General features: G+C 48.1%; 2 protein-coding genes across 3 annotated transcripts in view; one reads left to right on the top strand and one right to left on the bottom strand.

Moving 5' to 3' along the window:
- Nucleotides 1–17,109, top strand: part of MAP1LC3B (microtubule associated protein 1 light chain 3 beta) — a 155,554-nt gene extending 138,445 nt beyond the window's left edge. The window contains exons 2-5 of one of the 2 annotated variants that reach the window (XM_051805768.1): nucleotides 8,391–8,442; nucleotides 11,010–11,065; nucleotides 13,393–13,499; nucleotides 15,522–17,109. In XM_051805768.1, the coding sequence (XP_051661728.1) occupies nucleotides 8,403–8,442; nucleotides 11,010–11,065; nucleotides 13,393–13,499; nucleotides 15,522–15,696 (378 nt within the window). In that variant the 5' untranslated portion in view covers nucleotides 8,391–8,402 and the 3' untranslated portion in view covers nucleotides 15,697–17,109. Of the gene's footprint in view, nucleotides 1–8,281; nucleotides 8,443–11,009; nucleotides 11,066–13,392; nucleotides 13,500–15,521 lie in introns of those variants that run through there. The other variant, XM_051805766.1, reaches the window with a different exon arrangement.
- A 147-nt stretch (nucleotides 17,110–17,256) lies between these two features.
- ZCCHC14 (zinc finger CCHC-type containing 14) overlaps nucleotides 17,257–22,076 on the bottom strand; it is a 53,589-nt gene continuing 48,769 nt past the window's right edge. The window contains exon 13 of the mRNA XM_051805714.1: nucleotides 17,257–21,441. Within this exon, the coding sequence (XP_051661674.1) occupies nucleotides 21,386–21,441 (56 nt within the window). The 3' untranslated portion in view covers nucleotides 17,257–21,385. The remainder of the gene's footprint in view (nucleotides 21,442–22,076) is intronic.

The raw sequence follows: 22,076 nt of genomic DNA on the forward strand, positions 1-22,076 counted from the left end.
TGGCTCCTTTATTTCTATGTTGTTCTGCAAAACAGCTGCAAAACATCCTTTGGGGTTCCTAAGCATCCTCATCCAGCTCCACTGGCCAGGAATAGACTGAGACGGCTGCACTGACAACATGCTCGCAAGGAAATCGAGTTGCTTCCACATAATTAACAAAATTTAGAGCCAACCTCGTTTGCCTCCCTGCTGTGAAGAGTCACTGTTCGACTGGGATTTCTGTGGTGCAATGAGATCCCCATGCTCAGGGAGTGCTCAGCAGAAGAGGGTCCTCAGCATTGCCGGCAGAAATGCTGCCCTGAATCCTAATGGAGAGGCCTCACCCCCAGTGAGGGTCCCACGGCAGCAGTCGCCATGACAATGGAGCCATGACAAATACCTAAATTGGCAGAAGACAGGAAAACAGACATTTAATTCATGCAGAAAGTCTGTGAACCTCACCCACGAGAATTGCTGCAGGGAGGGAGGCTGTTCATCTGCAGAGTGAGGAACTGACAGAGGATGAAGAAGGAACAGACCACTGGACATTGTAGAATCACAGAACTGTTTGGGTTGGAAGGGAGCTTAAAGCCCACCTCGTTCCACCCCCTGGTGTGGGCAGGGACACCTTCCACTAGACCGGTTGTTCTAACCTGGCCTTGAACACTTCCAGGGATCCAGGGGCAGCCACAGCTTCTCTGGGCAGCCTGTGCCAGGGCCTCACCACCCTCACAGGGAAGGATTTCTTCCTGATATCCCATCTAACCCTGCCGTCTGGGAAGCCATTCCCCCTTGTCCTGTTCCCCCTTGTCCAAAGTCCCTCTCCAGCTCTCTTGGAGCCCCTTTAGGCACTGGAAGGGGCTCTCAGATCTATTCTCCAGACTGAACACCCCCAGCTCTCCCAGCCTGGAAACAGAGCAGAGGGGCTCCAGCCCTCAAAGCATCTCCATGGTCTCCTCTGGATTTGTTCAAGCAGCTCCATGTTCTTCTTACTTTGGGGAGCCCCAGAGCTGGACACAGAGCTCCAGGTTAGATTTTATGAGTGCAGAGAAAAGGGGAGAATCCCCTCCCACTGTTCACACTGCTTTTGAGTCCCACCAGACAAGATGAGACATTTGAGTTGCATTGGACAACCCAAGGATTTTGCCAAGGGTCTAGTGGGCAGCTCTGGCTGTCAGGGGGAGAATCCCCTGATTTCCAAGGATCTGGATAGCCATGCATATGGGGCGATCACATGATGAGTCTGGGTTTCCTGGCTCGTGGTACAAACAAAATTGTTACAACCCTGTGATGAGTAAATGCTTCTTACAGCCTGAACCTCTGCATTCCTCGCTCCGACACTGCCCACGTGCAGAATGATGATGTCATTTTTAGTAGTGTGCTAATCCTTTGGGGCCTCAGCGATGGACAAATTTAGTGCCCACATTTCTGATTAAGTTACAAAAAGCTGTTCCAAGCGTCTAAAACAAGGCACATGGACCATGAGTCACCTAAAGCAAACATCAACTCTTTGGAAATACATCTGTAGCTGTTTTCCATCTATATGGAATCACGTGGCTTTCCCCCCATGTTACATTACACTCCGTTGGTACTCAAAGGTTCTGACACAGCTCAAGAAGGCTTTGTCATGTCTGTTTGTTTAAGATCTGATGGATTCATGGAGAGGACAGGGAAAAGTACTGATGGCAAGGATTTTTGTGTGAATGAAACAAAAGATGTCCTTGGTGACATTGCCCCGAGGAGAAACTCAGCAATCTAGAGCACACACAGGCTTTTCCCTCATCCTGGTTCTATTTTTGTCTGAACCTTATTCTTCTTTTCTTCTGAATGCTCTTGCTGTGCCTAATCACCTTAAAGCCATCTCTCCTGTCCCTCACCCACCTGACCCCCATAACCTTATCCCACAGTCATGGCTCCATAGGTGCTGAGCCACTGCCCCATCTCTCATCAGTCAGACTTTCCCTTGGCCCACTGACCCCCTTTCCACTCCACTCCAGCAGAAGGCAGGACAATACACCACAAATCCATGCCAGTTCCCACGGAGCTCCATCGCACCAGGCCTATTTCCTCCAGAGAAAGAAGGGGAAAAGTCTGCCTGGCAGTGCCCATCTCTATCACACACTGATGTCACCCAGAGCCCAGCAAAGTCTGAGGCAACGTGACAAATCTCTCAGGGTGACCACATTTTCCCTTCCTATGGAGCAGAGTGAGGGGATCCCAGCCTTTCATCACATCAGAGAGGAGGAACAATCACTGTCTCCACTCCAGGTTTCAAGTCACAGACAGAAAAGGTTTCCAGTGCTGTTCTGGTGGAGCATCACACAATAATTTTGGAGGTTGGGCACAGCCAAGGTCCTCGAGGCCCAGAGGGCGAAGAGCTGGTGCACAACAGGGTGGTTATAACTGAATAGAACTTTCAACTTCAGTGTCTACCATGCTGTCATTAAACTATAAAATTGGTGCTTTCTCCTCTGTGTTACCGAATCCATTATCTGAATCACCCAGCTTTGTTTGTGACAATAGAGAAAACAGGAAAAGTGCACTATCATCATCTCCCATCCTCTGTGGCACTGTCTGAGCACCTTCCTTTGAAAACACTCCCAGAGTAATAGCCCAGAGCTTTCCAGTGCTGCTGTCTCAGGCAGGCAGCTTGTGGCCATTACCACAGGGCTCTTGAAAAAGGATGTACCGAAAGGGGAAATGTTATTGTTTCACTTCCCTCCAGCAATTAAGGAGCTGATGCAGCTCTCGCTGTAGTCAATTAGTCCTCACACTCACTAAAGGGCTTTGGATTGGTCCCAAAGTTAGTGTCCTCATTTTCTGTAATCCTGGAAGTGTTTACGGCCTTCCCAGGCTCTGAGTGGGGATGAGCCAGCTGATGGCACATCCAGCCAATAATAACCTGAACAGCTAGGAGAGAATTATTTATTTTCCATTTGGCAAGAGGGACAGAAAAGCATGGCAAGGCCCGCCGAGACAGATGAACAAACCCTCTCTGCAAGCCCTGTTTGCCACACAGAGTATTTGCAGCATGTTTTTTTGGCACAGGCCTGCACTGCAATTTCTGCTTCGTAATAAAAAACAAAAGGCTCCTAAAACACTGCCTTCATCCTTGGAGGCAGGACACTTTGAAGAGAGAATATTTCAATAGAGAGGTTGAAGAATTTTGCTTTGGTTTTTGAAATGTACATATTTTCATCTCAGATATTCTTTCTTTGCTATTTTAAGCTGGAAAACAGCTCTTCTTGTTCTGAGTCTATGATTTCCCACCTTCTTACTTTCTGTCTGGACATTGATTTCAGCAGATTTTGCAGGATAAACAACAGTGGACAGGCTGGGCTCTTCAGGGGAAATCCAGAGCACTGCAGAAACACTGCTGATGACTCAGGAAGTGGTTTACAGCCTCCTGCTTTAGAGCAGAACTTGGTGCCCTCTCTTTACTTGGCTACCCACTGCCAGAGGGCAGGGTTATATGGGATATTGGGAGGAAATTCTTGGCTGAGAGGGTGGTGAGGCCCTGGCACAGGTTGCCCAGAGAAGCTGTGGCTGCCCCATCCCTGGAAGTGTTCAAGGCCAGGCTGGACAGGGCTTGGAGCAACCTGGGATAGTGGAAGGTGTCCCTGCCCATGGCAGGGGGTGGAACTGGATGAGCTTTAAGATCCCTTCCAACCCAAAACAATCCATGATTCTCTGATTTACGAAAGAGGGTATGATCCTTCTTCAACACACTGTCCTTGCAGTGAGGAATCAGTGGTTCTAATGGTCATGACTGCTTAGAGTCACCCACTTTTTCAGCACTTCTACCAGAAGCAGTTGTTGTCCTTCCAGTTTTGGCCACTGTCCAGCCTGAACAACTTAGCCCAACACCTTCATTCACAAGCATTCCCCTGCTCTAAAGGGATCACAGGACAGGCAGCCAGGAGCTGGAGATGATATTACTGGGTCGGGTGCTGAGCAATGGTTGTGCAATCCCAGGCAGCTCATGGAACCTCTGCACGTGTCCTCCCACATCAGTACGGAGGGTGTTTGCTGAAGCCACAGGCTATGTAGGACTCAGTTAATATTTGAACACGTGGGAAATTGCTTAAATCCTGGGAATATTAAAAACCAGTGGAAGACCTTGTTACATGCTGTGTTATTCCACAATTTCCCTGCTCTGCCTCCCCCGCTCATGCTGCCGTTGCTGCTGGCCAAGAGGTTAGAAGTACATAAACATGACTTATTGTTGCTTACACCAGCTGATTTACCGTGTTCCCTCGTGAAACCAACGTCTCCCTTTTAGAACTTGGTCCTGAAGCCAAGAACCGTTTGCTGGAATAGCAGGAACAGCAGGAGCTGATGTCAGAGTTATGGTACACGGCAATGCCTTGGGCAATACTTTGCGCAGCGGGAGTTCAATGAGTTTTTAGCCAAAAATTCTACGAAAACGATGTTTTTGTGATGACAGGGCACACATCCGTATGGTAGTTTGGATACATCACCTAAAAAAGTACGTCTAATAACCTAAAACACGTTATATTCCAAAAGGCTTGGGAAATATGTGGTCAGATAGAGGAGAGAGACTTCACTTTTCTCAAATTACACTTTTCTTTCCCAAAGTAGAGAGAGATTTTGTCATTCTCACCACTTCTTCCTAGAGTTCTCCTAACTCAGGAGGTGAAATTTGAAATTTGGGAATTTGTTCATAGGGTAGCCACCATCTTAAGGTAAATATAAGATGAAAATTTCTCAGAAGAGTTAAGGCAATGACAATGAAAACAGTTCATGACAATTGGATTCTGCCTGCAAATCTCCAATAGCAGCTGGGTAATGGCTGCACACTGTTAAAAAAAACAAACTCACATTAATCTTTAGCTGAGCTGGATCGATAAGAACAATTTGTGAGAAAATAACTTGAGGGGAGGTATTTTGATTCAGGTTGAAATGCAAGTTACTGTCAGCTCAGTGTCCTTCCTTTTACTTTATGGGGGGTTTCTCTCCATGTTTCTGGTGCATTTAATACTGCTGACAGCTGCTGAGCTCACAGCCCCAGCCACTGAGTGCTGTCTTCCAGAAAGGTGCAGCACTGCAGAGGAACAGCTTCATCTGTTCACTGAAAAACCCTCTTCAGTCCTGTTGTACCAGAGAAATGAGGGGATGCTTTATAATTCTGAATGTGAAATACACTCACTTCATTGTGAGGCAGCTGATGTGGAGAAAAAATAGGAAAAGTGGGAGTTTTTCCCCAGAGAAATGCTGTGAATATCATCTAAGGTTTACAGTCACTGTTCATACTGGCTTTTTAACAAAAAAACACCCCAACCTTGTGGAAGATAGAACAGTTGGGAAAACCTGGGTTTTTTTTACTTAACATTTAGTGTGGCCTCGTATAGACAGGAGGATCTGAGCTGGAATCCAAACCTAGCCTGCTCTAACCTGCTTTGTAAGTTTGGGAAATCACATCTCCTTTGCTTCCTGAAAAACTAGGGCTGACGGGGATTGCAAGAGATTATTTATCCCATCCTTCTCCCTGAGACAAGAACGATTCTCCCTGAACTCTTCAGAACAGATGTTTTACTAATTTCTTGTTAAATAAAAATATCCAAAGGTGATTATTCCATTTTTTTCCTAGGGAATTTGTTCTGGTGCTCAATTATTCTTACCCTTAACCCAATGCCTAATTTCTATCGCCATTTCCAAGATGTGTAAGCTCATTATTTCTCATCCTAGTCCCACCACATGCAGAGAAGAGCTAATTCCCTCCTGTTCTGTAGCAACCTTTTGCATATTTGAAGACAATGCAATGTCCCCCTTCGGTTAAGTCTCCTCTTCTTCAGCCTAAATGCTTTGTAAATTGTTCTAAGGCCAGGATGAAAATGCTCTCTGGCTCAGTTTTTAAAGGGCTCTGTTCCAGCATAGTCACTGAGTCTGAAGCAAAAGCATTTTCCGAAGCAGCATTTTCTCACTAGGGATGGGGAACTGTGCTGATCCCAAAGGCTATGTCCATGCTGTCATTCCAACTGCTCCTAACACCTTCCTCAAATCCAGACTCGCCAACTGTCTGTGCTGTCGACACGCAGACATGGGTGAAGGCTGAGATGAGGAGGGAAAGGTCAAGCGGGTCTCAGTGTGGATCTAAGTTTCCTTCTCACAGTCTCTGCGGATTATTTATGAGAGGAACATGTGATAGCCCAGCCTGTCAGCAGATACTCTGATTGTGGCTCTCCCCAAGCACCATATGGATGCTTTCAGCCGGAGCTGCAGCCCTGCTAACAGGCGGTTTGTGGATGCAAACCACCCGACACACAGAGCTCGGAATTGTCAGCCCTGGCACCAGGACTCACCTGTACACCCCAAAAAGAACACTACATGGTTTTTACCAGGGCTCATCCTCCTACCTTTAGCCCGTAGAGATGATTCTGAGAGCATGGCAGAATTTCCTCAGCCTGGAAAATGTTTTTTTTTTTAAAAGGCAGATATTTAAATAAAGAAGAATCCTGTTAACACAGAAATTTGGGATTGCTAATTTAAGTTGCAGATGTATCAGCCTTCTGCTGATCATCCACGTCTCACCTGTTATCCCTTGAGAGTGATGTGATGGACAGAGCATTCATACACCTTAGGGCTCTTTTTCCTTGTTAGTCACATCTTTAATGGCCTCATAATTATACACCACCGGAACTGTATGACCCTGAATCACAAAATTAGGTAATGAACATTCATTCCTGCGTGGAGCGCAGCTTCACTCCAACTTCAGTGTTCATCATTCCACCCCAAAAATGCAAAAACACTGCTAATCTCCAAGATGGTTAGAAAACTGTCCTCCCTGTACTCTTAAGGATACTGCCAGCTGCAGCTTCCTGTCCCTTGGATTGTACAGGAAGATCGCGTGGCCCTATTACTGCAAAATCATCCCTAAATTTCAAAACACGGTGCCAGGAACGTATGTGAGAGAAAGAGAAAGAGATGCAGCTGAAAGGCTCCAGCCAACAGCTTGTGTCAGAAAGCTGCTAAGGAGGAAACAGTTGGGCAGTCTTAATCTCAATGTGGAATCTGCGACTGAAATTGTGATTTAATCAATTCCTCACAAACCGCACATGACTGGGTGGTGGCTTCCAAGAGAACTGGAACACCTGCTCCTAAAATGTTGTTGAACACCTGCTCCTAAAATGTTGTTCCCCAAATGTGAACTTTACCATATACTCATGTCAGTGTGATGGCAAACTGATGGCAAATCATTAAGAGCACATGTTGTTGAGGGGGGACATAGTGGGCCACTCCAAGGTGGTCGTGGCTGCGTGTTCATGGAATTGTGGAATAAAGGAATACCAGGCTGGAGCGGACCTCCAGGTCCAACCTTTCTTGGCAAAAGCACAAAATGACTGTGCTAGACAAGATGGCTGAATCTGAAAAGTGTCCAACATTGGAGAATCCACCATTTTCCTGGGGAGATTATTCCTTTTTGTCACTGAAGGGGTACACTGTCAGGGCACTGAGGCAGCCATGGCTGTGTGTCACTGAAGGGGTACACTGTCAGGGCACTGAGGCAGCCATGGCTGTCAGGTGCTGAGGGGGGACACTGTCAGGGCGCTCTGAGGTGCCCACGGCTGTTCATCACTGACAGGGTACCAGTGCCGGGACACTGTGAGGATGCCATGGCTGTGTGTTGCTGAGGAGGAGCACGGCAGGGCACTGAGGTGGCCACGGCTGTGTGTCGCTGAGAAGGAACATGGCAATGTACTAAGGAGAGATACCATCAGGGCACTGAGACAGCCATGGCTGTGTGTCACTGAGAAGGGACACTGACAGGGCACTCTGAGGTAGCCACGGCTTGGTGTTGCCGAGGAGGCACACTGAGGTGGCCATGGCTGTGTGTCACTGAGCAGAGGGCATGCCAGAGGGTAGCCACGTTCCTGGTGCTCTGAGGTGGCCATGGCTGTGTGTCGCCAAGGAGGAACATGGCCTGACAGTCCGGTGGCTATGGCTGCGTATGTTACTGAAGTGCGACGCTGCCCGGGCACTGTGAGGCAGCCATGGTTGTGTGTCACCGAGGAGGAACATGTCAGGGTGTTTCAAGGCAGCCATGGCTGTGTGTTGCTGTGGGGCTACGCTGTCAGAGCACTCTACGGTGGCCATGGCTGCGTGCCACTGAGAGGTGACATCGCAGGGCACTGGGGCGGCCATGGCTGTGTGTCACTGAGGGCGAACATCGCAGGGCACCGGGGCGGCCATGCCCACTCACTCCGCAGCCCCGGCGGCCGTGCCCGGCCCCGCCACGCTCAAGATGCCGGCGGCGGCGAGGCGGGGCCCGCGGTGACGCGCGGGTCAGCTGACGGCCGGGCGGCCGTGGCGGCGGCGGGGGGCGGGCGCCGGCACTCGGAGGTGTCGCTGCCGCCGCGCAGAGCCACCGCCGGGCCGCGCCGAGCCGAGCCGCCGCCGCCGCCATGCCCTCGGAGAAGAGCTTCAAGCAGCGCCGCACCTTCGGTGAGCGCCCCGGGGGAGGGACGCGGCGGGGAGCGCGGGGGGAAAGGCCCGCTCCGGCCCGGCCGGGCTGCGGGGGCGGCGCTGGGTGCGGGGGGGGAGCGGCGGGGTGGGGAGGGGGCTCGATGGCGGGGGGAGATCCCCGGGCAGCCCCTGCTGACAGCGGGCCCGGTGCCGCCCCGGTGTCCCGGCCTGCTCGGGGCTGAGACGGAATCAAACCCCGGCCCAGCCTCCGCGGCTTGTTTACCCCGCGGACAGCCCGGCAGTTGGGGCCGGGGGGGTTCGGGCTGTCGGGGGGTGAGCGGGGTGTGCGGTGGCAGCGGTGCCGTGCCGGGGTGAGCTCTGAGCTTGGCGTGGGGAGAGCTCTTCAGCACATCGTCCACTATCGACTGCAAAACTCCCAGGAGCCTGGAAACATCCCTGGTGTGTGTGCCAGGAGCTGGGCCTGCCCTTCCCTCCGGTGTCTGCTCGGTGTCCGGCGGCCTCTGCGCCAGTGGCAGCGGAATTAAAGCTCCGCTCGCAGTCGGTGCTGGCGCGGGGTGAGGAATTCTGTACCCGGGGAGCTGCGAGGGGACTGGGGCGTGGGGCTCCTGTCTCTGCGTGGTTACTGAAAACCAGCAAGGCATCGAAAAGAGCTGTGTAATGATGGCTGGGAAAATGAGATTAGTCCCTTTCGAGAAGGAACAGCCTTGATTAGAGCGGTGCCAAGGTTCGTGTGTGTGCTCGGGATGGGCCCAGAGCAGTCGGAGGGCTCGGTATTGCTCATGTGTGTCAGTAAGGTAGGCTGGAGCGCTCCGAGGGTAACAAGAACTGGCAGCGTAACCTATTTCTGCATCAACTACGAAATCCCGTACGTGAGATGGAATTGGTGGAAGTAATTGATCCAGATTTTCCTTTCTTTCTGCCTTTGGGTTAAAGTCAAGCTGCTTAAGAGAGCTTTGTGATGTGCCCACCCTTGCCTTTGCTGTGCTGTAAATGCTGCATTGAAGCGGGGAGAATTTTGATCTAACAAAGTCTGCGTTTATGCTGCCCCCTTTTTTGGAGCTTTCCAAAACTGTTGTTGACCCCATCGCCTGTCAGCAGCCTCTGTGGCAGGTATTAAGTTCAGCTAGGATGGCAGCCAAGCAGTTGCCACTGCAACTAATGTCGTCAGAGAACAGTGTTTATCTGTGGCTGACTGAGGCCTGATTTTGAACATGCCGCATACAATAATCTCCATGATTTGTCCGGTTTATGTCCCTCCTCCTCTCAGGAGTTCTGCTAAATAACATTGCCAGGACCAAACCTGTTTCAGCTGAGAAGTTAGTCCCACCTCTCTGCGCTTGCCAGGTTGATGGTTGGTCTCACTCACTCCCCGTATCTCTTGTGTTTCTGGTTAATCTTAAAAAGTATTTTAATGAGGTAGAAATCTCTGCCCTTGAAATGTTCCTGCTGGGCTGTGGGAGCGTGGCTCTGAATGTGGGATGTGGGGCAGGGTGGCTTTCAGGTGAAGGCTTTGCATGCTCCTTGCCTTAGTTCTGCTTGATTCACCTCCACCTTCAAACCATGATTCACATGAGTTGCATTTCCTCGTGAGAAGGCACACGGATGTATTCCATGGACACAAACATGGACTAATGGAGACTGAGTGATGATGTTGCTGAGTGACGGGGACGGGCAGTGTCCTGCCATTAGCATTCCAGCAGGGAGCTGGGCTAAGTGCTTCTCTGCCCTGAGTGGCACCTCTCCCTAGGCAGGTGTGTGTTAGAGCCGTGATGCAACACTAAATCATCTCTCTGAGAGCTGTTTGTAACGTGGAGATGGCCTGGAAAGCCCCGTCCCACTGAAAACAACCGAAGGGGTTAAAATTGAGTTCACTGAATCTGAAAGTAGGCAGGGGATATGCAGCAGCCTCTGAAAGCAACTGGCCTGTTTACTCTGCCTCGTGTACTTTAGCCTGGTTCATGATATCTGTTCTATTAATATTTCTGTCTGAGGAGAGGTGAACTTTATCCTGAAAACTGGCACAGAGAGGGGCAAAATGTCCAGGTACCCCAGGACCTCCTGCAGCTCCTGCAACAATGGGTGTGGCACAGTCAAAATAAAACCTGGAATTCAGTAACACGAGAGTACAGGGTGAAAGCTGACCCAACCAGGCTTCGGCCAGTCCTGGGACTCGGATAATTGTTGACCATTTCCTCTTCTGGGATCTCACAGAAATAGCACGGGGTATTTAGGCGTTAACTTGGGTGGTGTAACTTGAGGCCATAAATTTATGAGGTGAAATATCTGCCTCAGTGAGCAGAAAGTGAGGGGACTGGGGAGGAAACAACCTCTTTTAACACTTTCTAGGAGTACCAGGCAGGTGCACACAAAGCTTGTCACTTTGGGTTAAAGAGCAGAGGATCAGCTGTCACAGGAGAGGTTGTACTCCTGACAGCACTGTCCCATTTGGAAACTGCTTTGCCTGAATTTCCTCTTCTGGGTTTTCCTGACATGCAGTCCCTCTCTTCAGTGCTGAGGAAATAGGGAATAACAGCATTAACTGGATGCTTAAACAGATTTTTATTTTTTTTTTAAATCTCTTGCAGAGCAAAGAGTGGAAGATGTACGACTGATTCGAGATCAGCATCCAACTAAAATACCAGTAAGTTCAGTTCTTTCTATTTTTCACTTCAGTTTCCAGTCTCATGTTCTTTTTAGCAGTTAGAAAAGGCTGTCCTGAGGAGACCAAATGAAAATGTGGCTGTTCACGGTGGTTAAGCCTGGGTTTCAGGGACGTTCTCAGAGGAGTAAACAGCAGCCAGTGTGGTGGAATAAGGTGCTCACTGGGGAGGGGGGAAGGGGGTTTCCGGTGTGTTAAAGTTTTGTGTTGTAGAAAACCACACCCCAGCTGAGCTCTGAAATCCTCCTGAGTGCTCAGCTCTTCTCTCTCAGTGGTTTTCTTCTCCAAAAGAAGAGTCTGCACAGATTCATCAGGAAGAATACACAGAATTATCAAGCCAGATATGGATTTGATCAGCAGTCTGTGTTGAGAAGGACAGAAATTCTTTTCTTCTGGGAAATGGGGCTGTGCTTGAGGTCTCCAGGAATGCTGCTGGGCTGTCAAACTCCTCCAGCTCTCCTCACATTGGACATCAGCTCTCACCTTGTCACTCTTTAGCTGGTCAGCTCCAAATGACTGAATTTGTGTTTTCTTTATGGCATCCTCAAAGTTAAAAATGCAAAGCATATCATGAAGCAGAAGGCATGGATTCTGTCACTGATGAGTTGTTCAGCAGAGAGAACTTAATTGGACCCTCAGCCTTTGGCTCTGTGGTGAGAGCTGGTGATCCCTGTGTGTGGAAAGTCTCCTGTGAACCAACTGCTGCAAACTGTCCACGGTCCCTGAGCAAGTTCACTGACAGGAGCCGTTGTGGAAACAGAAACCAAAAGGTTTCCAGCTTTCCTTTGGCTCCAAACTCCTTCACTTCGGAGCTGTCGCTGCTGCTTTGCTGTGCACTTGGGCAGGGGAACAAGTAGTACTTTATAGCAGAGATTTTCTGACTTTTTTGGAATGTTTTATTTTCCCAAAAGGCACTTTCCTAACAAATCTGTTTCCTGACCAAAATTGCTTTTTCACTCACCTTTCACAGCCCACTTGGCCAAAGTCCCCAACTCTGGCCACAGATTGAAAGCTGTTGATTTATGGCAAGACTCTCATTTTAGCTCAGCCATGGAGTTAAAATTGCACAGATTACAAGTTGCACAGATTACAAGCAAAAATTCCAAGGTACCTGAGGAACTTGCTGGAGATGGGGTGATGCAAACTCCCAGCTATCCCAGGGGCCTGCTGGCATCCCTGGAGCCTTGCTGGGCCAGTCACTGCCTCGTTATTGTCATTAGCAGTTCTGGATGAGATAAGATGGCAATGTCACCCTAGATAGTAAATCCCTCCTGTGCTGTCAACATCCTTCATCCTGCTGTTGGAAATATCTATTGGTTATGGTCTAACTTCTTAAAAATAGTGTGGTTTTGTTTTCCAGAATGAGACAGCATTTATTTAAACTGATGTAAGGATCTTTCTCTGATATAATTAAATTGGCTCAATGTCTCTTCACCTGTGCAGCTTTTTAATATCAACACAGCCAGACCCCGTGAGCATGGAAAGGGTCCAAATGACTGGTGTCATGTAGCTGCTGTTGATTTAAAACCAACAAACCCCACATGGCTGTGGAAACAGGAGCACACAAATCCTGAGATCATTTCTCAAAAGCGGGAACTACATTCAGTTGCTGGGCAGGGTGTTCCTTAAATTGGGAAATCTGCAGTTTCTCTGAATTAAGTGGTTACTGCATCACAATCCTGACAGAATTACTGGTTCCTAAACATGCTCTCTTGAGGAAATTCTCTCCCTAATTTGGAGATTTGAGGGCTTATACCCTTCAAAAGTAGCTTTTTCTCGTGCATTGGAGTAACCATGGAAGGTGAATGGAATAGCAGAGTCATCTGGAGGTGCAGTTCTTAGACATGGCCTGAAACTGGAGAAATCCTAGGGAAAACTGCTTCAGCTGGCAGACTTCCCCTGGTCAGCCACTGCATTGTGTTAGAGGGAAGTGGGCTTGATCTTTCCTTGGATTTCCTTGTTGCTGGGTAATTCAGTGCTGGATTAAATGATTCCAGGAAGGGAACTGTTCTAAAGCTGCACTGAAGCTGGGGAAGTGTGCTGTAAAATGCCTGTGTGCTACCTCTCCATGCAGTGACTCTTGCAAACAGAACAGAGGAGCACACGAAGATAATTTAATTATGATAGGAACATAAATTGTTTACATTAGAAAAGACCTTTAAGATCATGGAACTCCAATTGTTCCTTTTCAGATTTGAGATGCTGCATTCACAAATGAAGGGAGATGGAGCTTGGAGGGGGGAGATGAGGGCTCCAGACACTGTTCCTGCCTTTCACATCTGCTCCTTTCTTTCTGTGTTTCCTCTTAGGTGATCATTGAAAGGTACAAGGGAGAAAAGCAGCTTCCAGTTTTGGATAAGACCAAGTTCCTGGTGCCGGATCATGTCAACATGAGCGAGCTAATCAAAATTATCAGGTAGTATGCTGGGATTTCAGTGGGAACTGCACTGGGATGCTCTGTGAATTCCCCACCAGGTGTATGCATTTGGGAACTCTAAATGGAAAATTCATCTACTGAGCACTAGGACAAATTGAGGAGAAGGTGCTTTTCCTTTAGCTTTGCTGGAAAAAACCCACTCTGAAAAGAGCTGAGCTGTTAGTCTGCTTCCAAGAGAAATAACTGGTTCCCAGAGCTGTAGGAGGGAGTCTGGGGCTGTGAATCCCTCTCTAACATGGGTGCTTCTGGCCCAGGGCTCCAGCACTTCCTGCTTGGCTATTTTGGGAAGCTTTCTCAGTGTTCTGCCATGGAGTCCCCCTCTGGAGTGCCTGCCTCTTCCCACCCACTGGGAAGGGGAGTTTGGGCTCGTAGCCAAAGCTGCTTAGGGATGCTGTTGGCATCCTTTGGGAAAGGAGGATTCCCTCAGGGACAGCGCTGAGGCCTGGAAAACACCCACTGAGGCCAGTCTTTCTACCCTGGCTGTTTGCACAGAGTGGCTTGAGTTCAGCTTACAGGAAAGGCAAAGGGAAACAGTCTCGATGTGGAAGTTGTGTGGTCAGAATTGTGGTCAGAAGTTCTGGTAAAGTGCATTTCTGCTGGCTCAGCAGGACTGTTGGATCAGGAGTTCTCCAGTGGTAACTGGGAAGTGAGCAGAAAACCAAGGTTTTTATGTTGGTCATGGTGTAGCAGGAGCTGGTTTGTGGAGGCCACAGGCTAGGAAAACTGGGAGTTGTCCAGGGTGTCCAAACACAAACTGTCACAAGCAAATCCCAGCTCCTACATGAGTAAGAAAGGGAAATGGGGTTTTGGAGGCAGGAACCAGGTTGCTCGAGCCTTCTGCAATTTCTCAGGAACATGAAAGGCCCTGGGCAAAGAGGTTAACTGCAAGCTGAAGGATTTTCCCACCTTTTTCCTTTGGCTTTACTGTTAATAGATAACTTGGTACCAGCTAGACTTGGGCCTCAGCCAGCTCCAGTGGTGCACAGCAAAGCCTGTCCTTCCCAGCCCTTGGAAAGCTGCTGCCTTTCCTCAGCCTGCTGTCTCTGGAGTGATTAGAGCCTGGTTTTGGAAGAGTCCCTGTCCAGGGCTGTGGCTGGAAGCTAAATAAATCCTTGTTTCCAGCTGCTGCTGCCTCTCAGCAGCGAGTGGAAGCAGCAGGAAGCTCTTTTGATCTGTTCTTTCCTCCTTTCTTTGGTTGCAGCTCCACATACCCTATTTCCTCTTGCTCACTGGGTTAATCAAGTGGTAAGAGAGCCCCTCTCTGCAAACCTGCTCTCCAGGAGGCAGTTTAGCAGAAATACTCATTTCCCCCCAGCTGGAATGATCAATCCAAGGGAAACCCAGAAATGAGCTGCTCACTGTGCCAGGCAGTCAGTGCAGCCTGTTGCTCTCTGCCCTTCCTTCCCACGATGCTTCTCCTGGGAGGGAGGAGAAGAGGGAGCAAGATGCTCCAGGGTTAAACTCAGGCTGTTACAGAGCTGGTGGCAAAGTGAGTTAATTTAAAAGTTTCTCAGGGTTTTGCAAGGAAACTGCCCATCCTCCCTCCCCATCTTCCCACGGATCTCTGGGTTTCATCCCAGTGAGATGCTGTTGAGCTGCAAGCCAGAGGTCCTGCAGTGTGTTTGCTGGTTGTACTGGGATCACCTGGGCCAGGAGTGCCTGTTCCTTGTCCTTCCAGTTCAATGCCCTTGTGGAACATCACTTTTCCCATGAGTAAGGGCTCTGGATATGCCTGACTGGATTTAGTGGATGAATTTAGTAGAGCTTTGGGGTGGGCAGCAAATTCCTCCTGCAGGGGCAGGGCTGGGTGGGAAAATCTAGGGAAGGGTGTGGAAGGGTAGAACCAGATGAGCTTTAAGGTCGTTCCAACCCAAAGCATTCCCTGAATCTACGATTCCATGGGATGGAATCTGACACTGTCAGTGTCAGAGGACTGTCCTTTGTTAAGGCGAGTGGAAATGCTCACTGTCCCACTCCTTCCCCCTCATCCCCCTTTCCCAGGCGACGCCTGCAGCTGAACTCCAACCAGGCCTTCTTCCTGCTGGTGAACGGACACAGCATGGTGAGCGTCTCCACGCCCATCTCCGAGGTGTACGAGAGCGAGAAGGACGAGGACGGGTTCCTGTACATGGTGTACGCCTCCCAGGAGACCTTTGGAGCGCGACCTTCCGCCTAGGACACGCCTAGGAGCGGCTGCTAGCCTAGGATTTTGGTTGACCCTTGGCCATCACCCCCACTCTTCCCCACACACCCCCCAGGGAAAGAACCGGATGTCACCTACGCTCTCAGTCCTTTAGCATAGTCTTGCTTTAGCAGGTGTCTCATCTCACCTTGCCTTGTTTGTGACTATTAAACAGTACAGACGAGCACCTCCAGCTTTGAAACCTGCTGTTAATAATATTCCACACAGGCACATTTCCATTTCCGGACCTGCCGAAAGGAGCCCAATTGTGCATGTGACAATTGCAGAGAAAGGGACACTCGATTGACTTTTAACAAGCAAACAGGCACCAGGGAGGAGCTAAAGTGTTTCCTGGGAGTTTGCTGCAAAATCTCCCTATGATTCCTTAAATTTATTTGTTTTTTCAAATGGGAAGGTTTCTCATGAGAGCAAATGCATTTTAATGTTCCAAAGGGGAGCTTTGTTTTCTGCAGCTCCTTCAGACTCGTGCTGCAGGGAGTTGAGGCAAGTGCTTGGGGTGAGCTGGGGGAGGACAACTCTTTGTGTCTCTGGTTTTTGGGCACCGCACACTTGGGGCGGTGCCAGTTTCTGGAATACTCATACCAAACACCACAGCTTTATTGTAGTTTTAGGAAGTGTCTAATTGTAAAATACACAGCTGGACAGGTAACTTTGAAATAAACTCCAGTCTGTTACAAATTTCCAATCCCTGTGTGTTCAGTGAACCACCACTGTTCATCTGAGCTGGCTTCCAGTGATCCATATGATCATTCCCCCCCAGCCTGGAGGTTTGCCATTCCCTTGCCTGGGGGTCAGGGAGAAGCAGCTCAGGCCCGGGAGTCACTGTCGAGAGCTGAACAAATGAATTTGGGCATCACTGGAGCCTCCTGCCACTCGCACGGGGTTGGGAAGCTCTGGGTGTTCCTCGAGCAGGGAGCAGGCTGTGCAGAGGAGAGTTATCCCGTAGGACAAACCTGTGTTTTCCTCTAGTCGTTGTCAAGTGAAGCGTAGCGGGATGAGATTCCCGGTGTATCCGGTGTGTGTGCACTAACTCGTGTGTCACTGGGAGCTCACGTACTCTAACGGGGGAGAGAAGCAATACTACTGCGTCTGGCACTCACCAAGTGTACACGTTGTACCTACTACACGTTGTACCTACTCCACCTCTTTGCATGCATCTCCTTCCCAGGGCCTACTGCCCATTTTTTATTGTCCTTTGTGTTTTTACTCCGACGTAAACTTTTCGATGCAGCTTGTTCTCTGTTTAGTTCTGTTCGTGTAAGAACTTGTTTAACTCATAACTGACCGTACTTGTAATTACGACGTGATCGACTGATATTCCTGTACAAATGTTGCTTTTTTAAAATTAATACAGTGCTGATATGGATGGATTACATCCCAACTTAATTATGGCTTGCGTGGTTATTCCTAGAACTTTCTGAAAAGCGGGGACAGCAAAATAATAAAAGGAATGAAAAATAATTCCCTAATCGCCAAGCTGGAGAAGCCCCCACACAGCTGAATCCCCTCTAAATGAAAACCAATGCCAAGGGATTCTGTTTAACTCTTTATTTTCCATACATTAAATTTACTCAGATAAAAACATTCTAAAAATGTACAATTTAACTTTTAACAAAGTATAATAAAACATAAAAATCCCAATACCAGAATACTGGACATTTACAATTCAAAATCAAATTAGCTGAATATTAAATATTTACAAAACTATTTAAAATATTTATAAAGTTACATGCAGAATTTTGTAATACTAGAAGTGATCGAAGTAAAAGAAATGGCTCAAATGGAGCAGGAATTTCCTTCATTCCTAATGGAAAGTTATGTCCAAGAGAAGCTGTTAATCTGCACTTGAAAACACACGGGATTTGCTTTCTGCTTCAGTACCAACACGGTTCTTGCATACAACAGGAAAATTTAAGGGAGCAAACGGGTAATTCCAAGAGTTTATTACAAGAGCTGTGGGGCCTCAACCAGCCAAAGTGATTTCTACTCTCACAAAAGTTCCGTTACGTGGATTTTTGTCCAGATTTGCCCACAGTCCTCCCATTTAACAGGTGTTCAGACTACCCCGGGCCCTCCAGCACACACAGCTTGCACAGCTGAGGGCAGCTGGATTTTGGGGAGGAGCGTTGCTCTGCCAGTACCACAGCCCAGTTCATCCCAGGGCAACTCCACACGGAACCGGCCAGCGAGGAATCGGAATTTGGGGGGACAGCCAAAGTCTGGTGCTGGACTGGTATTTTCAGAAGTCTGGCGCTTCATTTGCCAAGATTTAATGACCGTGGTATGAAAAGGTTTCACAAAAAGCTGAGTGTGACAGAGCTGGTTTGAATAAAACCAGTTCTGATAAACACAGAAATTTCAGTAACAGTTTAAATGTAATTTTAAATAAAAGAAGGGTGGAACCCTCTGACCGATACCTTAGTTCCCTCCTTCCTCTCCCGCTGCTGGGGCAGAGCCCGGCATATTCATCAGTGCTTCATTTGCAGGGTGGGAAGGAGTTTGCTGAAAATTCCATCCTATTTCGAGTCCTTCCATCAGCAAATGGAAAATGCAGCTGAAACTGCACTGCACGCCGCTCTCTCCCCTGGGAAAGGCTGCTCGCTGACTTCTCACCTCCCTGCAGGGAGATGACTGGGGATTCCTTTCCCTCTCACACTGAAAAATCATTCCTATTCCACAGTGAAATCCATTTGGAGAACTAATTCTTTTTATATATGTAGGACAAAGATAGGACTAAGTAACATTCTTTGAAATCACCATCTTTCAATGTACAAAAATAGGGTTTAAGAACTGGGTTCCTTCAGGCAGGGCAGCTGGAACTACTATTCCAAACCAAACTGCCTTGCTTTTTAGGGTAAAAAAGATGGATTTGTGCCTTTTAAGAACAGATTAAAGATTATTTTATGGAACTAAGGTGCTCTGTTCAGACTTACCAACTCTGGTTGTTCTGGGTACAAAGTGAAGGGTGTTCACTGGCAGGTCTGAAGCCACAACTCGCTGGGATTTAGGGAAGGCTCTGAGGTTGCTGCTGGCTCACCAAACTTCTCCCTCTGACACTCGTGTTGCCTCCAGGTACTTCTGGATTTGAACTTACTCTAAAACCAGACCCAACCGTTCCAAAGCATAACCCAAACACACCCATGAGCCACTTGAAGAAACATCAGCCTTAACTTTACACAAAGGAAACAATCCCAAAGGAAGGAATGAAACAGTTTGCTGGAAACATCAGCCTTAACTCTACACAAAGGAAATGAACCTAAAAAAAGCTCTGGAGAAAGGAATGAAACAGTTTGCTGGACAGAAGTTCAGTTCTACAGTCCTTTTGATATGATTTCAACTCTGTGATGAATCTCAGACGCGACTGTGCCCGGCCTTGGGCAGTAAAACAAAACACAACCGGTACAGAAATGACCTTTTTTTTTTTTGCTGTTGTTTTTTTGCTGTTTCAAGAGGGTTTTTAACACTCACATGTGTGTTGAAATACAGTTTCTTTAAATACAATTTTAAAATACTGTTTAAAAAAAGTGAAAAAAAAATAATAACAACGTTAAGTTTGGCTTTCAGCACATGTTCCAGGCCACTGGAGAGACCCTCAAAGCTGCACATCGTAAACATGGAACTGCACATTTCCTCAGGCGTGATGCAGTGGGACAGACTGTTCCTACCATTGTCTCGAGCTCATTAAGGCAAAGTAAATTGCATTGTCAGTTTTCATCCCTTTAGTGTTGTAGGTCTGAAGGTTGTTCAGGGGAACACAGGGAACGTCCTCGAATGCAGGCAGAGCCAACAGGGAGCATGAGCTGGGCTGGGAATACATAAATCAGGGGGTTCTCATTGCATAGCAATAACAATTAACTTTTTTTTTTTTTGTTTAAACCAACTGTTCTGCAAATTTAGGTTTTGGGTTCCCCCAAGCTGTGAGCTGCAGGTCCCTCTCTGGGCCAAGTGTGGGTTCTGCCCACCCCACGTTCCCGTGCCTCTCCCGACCCTCGTGATCCCACCTGCCTTCCCGGCGAGGCTGAGACCACCCTCGGAGAGAGTGGGACACAAGGATGGCCCAGAACGTTCCTTTCCTATGACCATGGCCCAGGGAGGTCTGACCTCTCACCCCCCTCACACAGCCCCGTCTCTGCACCGCTCCAAACCCTCCTGCTCCGAGAAGACTTCCCGAGTGAGAGTCACTGCGCCACTACAAATCCTATGGATTCATCCTGCTGTGGTTTAGAAGAGTGTAAGGAATACCTCCAAGTGTAAACAAGGCTTCAGACTTTAAAGGTGTCTCCCAAATTACAGGATGCAAATACCTCTGTCAGGCATTTTTAAAGAGAAGGCCTCACCCATTTAATGCCATCAAATTCCCGGCGGGAGCCATGAGGATTAGGATCTTCTTTCAACCAGACAGGACCAAAGTGTTTCAAATTAGCAGTTCGAGATGGGTTTGGCTTCCTCTCGAGTCCTAATTTAGATTTGTCACCCACAAATGATGGACTAAGTAGTTTAACACCAAAGCTACTCATCTACAACCTACTGCAACGAAGGAGGCCGACAAGAAATCCTTCCAAGTCTTGATAATAATGAAGTTTTACTACCTTTTACATGTTTGACTCCCACCTCTCCTGAATCCTGGGGTAGGAGTCAAAGGGTATTTTTATATAAAGTAAAGCAAAAGCTTATAAACTCTGCTGCCAGAGTTCTTGGTTTGTTTTTTTTTAGGATGGTTTAAAATTCATTTACAAAAGCAGAATAATAAGGTTTCTGTGAAAGAGACCTATATACAGTAACAGGACGTAAAGGTTTTGTGTATTACAGGAAAATATCCTTGAAGCCTTTATGACTCTGGAGTCTCTGGGACTTGGACCCTTGGAAACTAAGTTTATTCCAGTGCTGGGAACCCAGCACTAGATGGTAATAGGTGAGACAATGAAGCACAAGTTTGTTTCCAGAAGGAACTGAAACTGTCGTGTGTGTTCTTTTGGAAGGGAAAGGAGAGATTTTTTAGGATTTTTATTGTGGAATTAAGTCCCATAAGCCTGCTGGTGCCAATTTGTAAAGGTTGGAACTTCTTTGCCTCTTGCACTGGTCTCAGAGTGACACTGTCTGCTAAAAGTGCAGAAAGCTTGAAGAGTTTTACATTCTTCTGTAGTGCAATCCTTAAAAATCCCAGAGATTAGTGCCTGATCACTTTTGAAAAAAAGTAGACATTTTACCTAGCCCAGGGGTGCCAAAGTCCTTCTGGCCACTCCTACCTTCCGCCTCCAGCTTCCACCTCCAAACGGAGCTGCCCTGGAAAAGTTTCACCTCAGAAAGTCCACATATGGCAACATTCTCCAGCTAAAAAATGTACATTGGATGTTGTACTTGCAACAGAAATGCAGCTGGACAGCTCCGCCATCCATCCACCCGTCCATCTGTCCCTCCGTCCGGAACGCATCGGTCCGAGGACACGTAGTCAGGAGTTCCAACGAGACCCAAGCTCAAATTTGGCAATAAAAACTGGGTTGGATGCACCCCTAAGCTAGATTTTCTACCTAGTCTAATAAAGTAAAGCACCTTTGGATTAAAAAATACATTAAGCTTAACAGCAACTGGACGTCTCAGTTTTGCAGTTCAATCTCCGTCGTTCTCCATGGCTTTTGGCATCTTTGTGCCAGGTGGGAAAACATCAGTCTGTGGAGTCCAGACTTTCGGAGGGAGGAGCATATTTCAGCCTGAACGTACCTGGGGAGAGGAACAGAGGAATTAAACATCAACCTTCCACATCTGTTACCTCTCAGAACTTCCCAAACCAACCTGCTGCTTATTAGACATGGAATGTGGTACTGGAGCAGAACACGGCTTGGATGGAGTTCTAGGGCTGGCAAAAATTTGTTTCATGGAAACACAGAATCACAGGATGGTTTGGGATGAAGGGACCTTAAAGATTACCCAGTTCCACCCCCTGCCATGGGCAGAGACACCTTCCACTAGACCAGATTGCTCCAAGCCCCATCCAACCTGGCCTTGGACACTTCCAGGGATGGGGCAGCCACAGCTTCTCTGGGCAACCTGTGCCAGGGCCTCACCACCCTCACAGGAAATGATTTCCTCCCAGTATCTCATCTAACCCTGCCTTCTGGCCGTGGGAAGCCATTCCCCTTTGTCCTGTCCCTCCAGGCCCTTGTGAGAAGTTTGGGAAAGTTTAAATGGAAATTTAATTAATGAAATTAAATCCAGCTTAAAAAGACATCAGTCTGCTGCATTTCTGGAGTTGTCCCAGTCAGGACTGACAAGGCAGCAGCTCTGCTTCCCCTTGGCCACTATCAAAATATTCACCACAGGAATTCCACTCATTTACCTTTTAGTGCTGCTGTAAA

Source organism: Manacus candei, unplaced genomic scaffold, assembly GCF_025592945.1.
Source record: "Manacus candei isolate 608988 ecotype Guabito, Panama unplaced genomic scaffold, ASM2559294v1 h1tg000065l, whole genome shotgun sequence".
Lineage (NCBI taxonomy): Eukaryota > Metazoa > Chordata > Aves > Passeriformes > Pipridae > Manacus > Manacus candei.